The sequence below is a fragment of the Astatotilapia calliptera genome, chromosome 7 (genome assembly GCF_900246225.1).
Source record: "Astatotilapia calliptera chromosome 7, fAstCal1.2, whole genome shotgun sequence".
Lineage (NCBI taxonomy): Eukaryota > Metazoa > Chordata > Actinopteri > Cichliformes > Cichlidae > Astatotilapia > Astatotilapia calliptera.
Genome location: NC_039308.1, coordinates 48,090,021 through 48,096,440, shown reverse-complemented (window position 1 = coordinate 48,096,440; position 6,420 = coordinate 48,090,021). Strand labels below are relative to the sequence as shown.

At 36.8% G+C, this 6,420-nt stretch overlaps 1 protein-coding gene across 1 annotated transcript; it reads right to left on the bottom strand.

Annotated features, from left to right (window-relative positions):
* Window positions 1–4,084: 4,084 nt before the first annotated feature.
* Window positions 4,085–5,378, bottom strand: LOC113024945 (dispanin subfamily A member 2b-like). Its single transcript, XM_026172247.1, has 2 exons — window positions 5,120–5,378; window positions 4,085–4,291 (listed from the first exon to the last, which is right to left on the bottom strand). Exons 1-2 carry the CDS (start codon window positions 5,342–5,344, stop codon window positions 4,085–4,087), a joined length of 432 nt encoding a protein of 143 aa, XP_026028032.1. The 5' UTR covers window positions 5,345–5,378.
* Window positions 5,379–6,420: the final 1,042 nt, after the last annotated feature.

Below are 6,420 nucleotides of genomic sequence, written 5' to 3'. Positions count from 1 at the left end.
TTATTCCTGTGTAAATGTATCATGTCTCAATTTTTTATAAAAAGTTGTTGTGTTAATTCCTTGGATCAAAAACTGTAAAAGTGAATTCCATGCCACCATTGCTCTATACTGCACTGTCCTCTGCATTTAGATTAGTTTGACAAGGAGGTAACAAAAAATGCCTGTCTGTCGACTAGCGTAGCGTTTTGATGTATATCGCAAAAAAATAACAGTTTGCTATAATGAATTTCTGGTGCTTTTGCTATAACGATTTTTCTAATATAATTAACTATGGAATAATTAATCCTGCCTTTTACACATAGCCAAACCAGCCTTGTGTTCATTTATTTAACACTTGTACTAAATTAATAATAATAATAATACGTTTTATTTACAGGCGCCTTTCAGACCCTCAAGGTCACCTTACAAAAACACATGAGCAATAGCAGCAAAAAATATATTAAACATGGTAAAATAAAATTTAGACATAGACAGTCATAAAAGTATAAGAGCAAATATAAAAACTGAGCAAGGTAAAAATGGACTAAGACAGATCAGGTGTATGCAGTTCTAAATAGAAATTGGCAGTTTAGAACTAAACAAGCGGCTTCCTTTTGAGCCATTTGCAACTTATACAAATTTCTTTCAGTTGTGTTTCACCAAAGCACTGAACAGTAATCTAAATATGGCAAAACTAATGATTCAACGAGTGTTTTCATAACACATACTGAAACATTTGACAGATTTTTGAGCGCCATGTACCACATAAAATCAGGTCGATGTCACTAAGCACAACCGGGAATTAGGGATGGGTATCGTTTAGGTTTTATCCGATACCAGTGCCAAACCGGTACTTTTGAAACTGTGCCGGTGCTAAAACGGTGCTCAAACCGGTGCTTAAAGAATGGAGAACACAAACTTTGTCCAAAAGCCTCTTATGTTTTTATTTTTAGCAGTCTTTTTTTTTTTTATGGTGACTCCACCGTTGAAAATGGATGGAGATCTTTGGCTATAAATTTTGTCACTGCCCTATGAATTTCGGCCACTTTTTCTTTGGTCATTTTAGCCTTTTTGGCCAGGGTGAAGGGAGTATCTGCCATCAAACAAGAAGACAGCCGCATGTAACTACGACGGTGTTTGCTAGTTCACCTTACATGCATTAATTTAATAACGTGGTTAGCCTACTCTACGTAAATTACACACGAACAACATTAAGCTACTCACCCAGAGAAGAGAAGATGCTGCCATCATCATCCTCATCATTTCTGCTACACTGGCAGGGCTAGGGGCCAGGACTCTCCTCTTCGGGTTCCTGGGGGATGTTGCTAACTCCGCGTCTGATAACAGGCAACCCACCCGCAGTAGATGTGCTCGATGTGAGGTCTTGCAGTAAGTTATTAAGCGTTAGTAAGCGTTTCTCGGCTTTTAAAAAAACACTATGCGTCGCCAGGTGTTTCATCAGATTCGAGGTGTTACCTCCTTTGCACAGTATCACCTTAAAGCACTTGTTGCAGGCTGCTGAGTTTGCATCTTATGCTGTGAAGTACAGCCAGACTTTTGACTGCTTTGCCTTGGGCATTTTTAATCTGTAGTGCTGCTCTAAAAGAATGTACGTACCTGGGCCCGCCTACTATCCTTGGAAAGGTAAAATGATTGGCTGAATCCAAAGTGTATGACATCTCAGGAAAAAAAAAAGCACTGAAATAAAGCACCGAAATGTGCGCTGCTTTAGGTCATCCATGTTTTCTACAGTCATTAGTTCAGATGGACAGGTCCCAGTGGGTTCACCATACACTTGCTGTAAGTACACATTTGTTCAGTAGTTGTCAAAAACATAAACATTTTTAAATATTTATTCATATTTGTTACTGTTATGATGTAACAGGGGGTGTACAGGGTTTTGTCCACCAGGGGGCAACAGTTTTTGGAGAGCAGTGTCGGTTTTTGTTGTGCATGCCCCAGTGGTGTAAATAAAGGAGTGACTGTGAGGTCGACATAGTCTCCATGATTTCCTATTGCACATGATATCACAATTATTTTAGCCAAACTCAAATATCTTTTTATTTACTGATTATGTTCTGATCAGTATGAGCATAATTAACTATCAGCAAAAATATCATATGAATCATAATTCTGTGTTTAACTCTTACAACATTTAACACTATTTTTCCTGCTCAAAAGTACAATCATGGGTAGGCAACACAGTTAGTATCTTCTCAAACTCAGACAGGACTAAACAGGTCAATAGTGGATCATGTCTACACACAAAAACTAGAATAGACTGCACAGAAATTTTCACTACTCAGATCTCTCTGCTAACATATAATCAGACTTATATCTAATCCTTACTAGCAGATTGGGAAAAGCTCTGTTTTTGCACGCTGACCACTTTCAACACATTATTAACACAAGGCTGCTTTTCAAGTCCTTTTATTCCCTCAGCTGTGATGGCAAGGGGCAGTCAAGGGGACTTCAGTGTCTCTTTGCTCCACATTTCACAACAGTCCACATAAAGGTTGCATGCTTGAGTGTTTTTGTGATCTTAAAGAGGAGATCACAATGTTCCTGCTCAACAGCAGGCAAGACCCCCCCCCCCCCCCCCCCCCCAAAAAAAAAAACAAATACAGCTCCACAGTCAGTGTCTACTTTCTGAGCAATATATTCAACCATCTGAAAAAAGAGTGTTTGTGGTCAATGAGATGGATTTGCAAAGCCAATGAAGGTGAGGGAGAGAAAGTTCACAACCTAATCAAACTTGCTGACATGCAGTCATATGTAGCCATGGCACAGAAGCTGCAAAGTTTGGGACTGATGCAAACATACATCATTCCCCTTATCAAACTTGCAGTCATGCTCATTATGTTTGAATCAACATACAGTTGTGATTCAGGCTTTTCTCACATGAACTCAATAAAAATCAGCTCCCATTCAATGTACAGAACAACAAAATGGATAAATAACTTTTCCGACTATTGTAAACAGGGTAACTGTAGCCTAAATATTAACATTACTGGATGTGTATCAGGCCATGCCTGACTTACAGGTAAAATTATGTTCCATCAGGGTATAATGTAATGAGTTTCTGCAGTGATGGCTTTGGTATGATTGAATCATTAACGTTGTGCACATTCAGATGTCCGATATGAGCAAAATTTATTGGGGTTTTTTTTTTTGTTTTTTTTAACTATTACTGCTACTTCAGATTCAGTTCAGTTATTTTTATGCACTTATTCTTGTGTATGCTTTCAGATGTGATCAAGTTTAAAAGTGAAGCAATAAATAAATTTGACTTTTTTCATTAGTTCCTTTATATGGGTTTGAAGTTTGTTGCTTGTTGCTTACAGGCTGCTTCAAATGTCTGGCCCAGGGACATTTCTAGGTTTCTAGGATAACTCACCACTCTGGCCTTTTACCCACTCGTGGTATGAAAAAAATCTATGTCACCAGTTGATGACATCCAGTTCCTCCAATTTATAATTAATCAGAAATGTGTAAAGTACAGTAAAATAGAGAGACCTTTATTGAAATGTGAAGCTTTTTAATTCTTAATTATTTACTGACAGGATTTCTGCATCAAGTGACAAAGTCTCAAAATAAAACTCACCAGTAAAGAAATTGAGATGACTTCCATTTAAGACGTACCAGGAGCTGCAAAGTTTGGGACGTTAACGTACATCATTCCCCTTATCAAAGTGGCAGTCGTAGCTGCACATGAATGAAACATTGTCAGTTCATTCTCTGACACGGAATACACACAACTTGGTCTCTTTGCCCACTCTTGGTATATAAAACTTGTTGGGGAAAAAAAGACAAAACAAACAAACAAACATGTAAAACAGTAATATAGAGGGACCTTTATTGAAATATGAAGCTTTTCAATTCTCAATGATTTGCTGACAGGATATTGTTATCAAGTAACAAAGTATGAAAATAAAACTTATCAGTAAAGAAATAGAGAAGACTTCCATTTAAGATTTCTGTCAAATGTCTTCTTTTCCAGATGATGTGATTAAAAGGTTCTAGAAGGTTGTAAAATTTATTCTAAGCAGGAAAACACAAATGTGACCTCACAAACTGTATAATCTATAAAATGATTATAAAGTAATTAATTGTTATAGTTGTATCTGTAACTGTTACTGTAACTGTAATAGGAAGCTGCTTGAGCTGCTTGAGCTGTAATAACACTGAATGTAATAATGGTAATCAGGATTACAGTGGTAACTATGATTGTGGCAACAATGTTGAGATTGCGAGCAGTGGAGCCATAACTTCGTGCACCATCCATATCTCCAACCATCTTCCTGTCTCTGGCCTGGAAGGATGAAAGTATTTTATACACTTTAAAAACTGGAGTCCAACACATGTTCAATTCCAGAGAGACTCAGAACATCAGATGTTAAACATAATCCTTTCATAGTCACAGAAAATATTAAGATTCTTGTTTGCAAGCACAGATTTTTTTTAAACATGCAAAATGCAAAAGACGGTAGCTTATATAGTTTTACAGTTACAGTGAATCAGCTGTTCTGTGTTTATAGTTTATTTTGTCCTGTACTGTCTCAGCAAAGCCACTTCATTGCACTGTCCACTACACTCTCTTACACTCAGACATTTTAATGTCATCTGATATCTTCCGTGTTGCTTTTACTACTTTTGGTAAGACGATTGTTTGATTTATTGCTTAAATAAATTTAGGTGGTTAATTTCATGAAGACAGAATATTAATTTCCTTTTGTTGTTTTTTATTGAATATTTTTTGTTTTTCCACTTTATTTTAAGATTTTATCATGCTGAACTCTTTCCGGTATCATATTCTTTTTTTTCATGTAATGGTCTATTAAATTTTATTTTGATTGTTTTTTGTACTTTGTATGCATATTTTTTTATACTCTTATTTCATTTAACTGAACTCCTTTCTTTTGTGTAATTTTAACCTTTTACCATATTGCATGTTAATTTATTGAAAACATATATATTTGTTTTTGTTTATATATATTTTTTTATTCCACATCGTCTTTAAGGTTCTGGCTTCTGTAACACATCAATTTCCCCAAATTTTAGATAACTTTGTCTTCTTTTATCAGCAAGCACATAAAAGATGTGATTTCTAACAAAGTAAAATGTGTCACAGTAAACTCACCTTGATGGAATAAATGAGAGCTGCAAGTCCAAAGCAGAAAGGATTTGCGTAGACAAGGGAAAAAAGCGACCAGATGATATGGTCTTTGGGGCGCTCAGTGATGACTTGTTGCCCTGCGGTGATGTTCACAGCAGTGTGCTGGACCACTCCAGGCTGACCAGGGAGTCCGCCATAACTCACAGCCTGCAATGGAACGGCTTCAGTTGGGTAACCTTGAGGATACATCGCTCAAACTGTTCTCAGCTGCAATTTAGAGAGGAGAAAGGTGTAAACAAGAACAAGAGAGTCACCAGAAGTTGTGGCTTTTAAAGCTTTTTTGGGGGGGGGAGCAGGAAGCCCATAAAAACCTGACCTACAACATTCATCACTACAAAATAAAGTACGATACAAAGAATGTATCAAACGGTCACATCTAAATATGAACATGCAAAGAAAGCACTACCAGTCATGAAACCTTTTACATACATAGCACTGCCATTTATAGTTTGAGAAATAACCTTTATTGACTGGATTTAAATGTTATTTTGACATTGTGTTCCTGATATGATGAAACTATCTTTTCTTATTATTGCACAGGGCAAATCGGTTTTCACAGCTGTACTTCACTGTACTTGCACTTTCTTAAATCATCAACTTTGCACATCAGATGGAAGACATGAGGAAATATTTGCATGCAAGCCATACAAGAGTGGGTGGAACTCTCTAAATCAATTCGTTAACACTGGACATTAGCAAGGAAGAGATAATGCAATTTCATATTCTAAAGCAACACGTGGAATCATTCTGTTCAAAAATGATCAAGAAAATGATCAAGAAAAATACCAAGTGCAAAGCTCATGTAAATGCAGATTTTTTTTTTTTTTTAAAAAGCATTATCAAGAGCTTTGCTGCATTCAAATGGTGGGAGTGAATTCAAGGTTTCTGTTTGCATTAGTTATGTTCTGAGTAGTGCTGGACTTCTTTAAGATTATAATTAAATAATTGCTGATGTCTGACATGACGCTCACATTTTCAGCAAACTGGAGGTCAGGCCTCCAGGAGGGCATTGTAAGGAACAACCAGCCTGAGACTCACACATGCAGGTATAAAGCTTGAGGGAGACAGCAGCATCAGTTCTTCCAGCTGGTGACGAGATGTGTCTGGGTAATAAAAGACTTGACCATAGATAAAAGCATGGAAATACAGATCTCTCTTAAAATCATAACACGGTGTTTTCAGCACCACATTACTATTGAAGACACTGGAAGGTGGCTGGAAATCTGGAGGGTGCGTCATGTATTATTGAAAAATGCAAAACTGTC

Bases quoted from the DNA above. Each gene is read 5' to 3' on its own strand.
- LOC113024945 (XM_026172247.1), bottom strand. From the start codon at position 5,344: ATGTATCCTCAAGGTTACCCAACTGAAGCCGTTCCATTGCAGGCTGTG. The intron at 4,292-5,119 runs GTGAGTTTACTG...TCATCCTTCCAG, and splicing joins CTCTCATTTATTCCATCAAG to GCCAGAGACAGGAAGATGGT.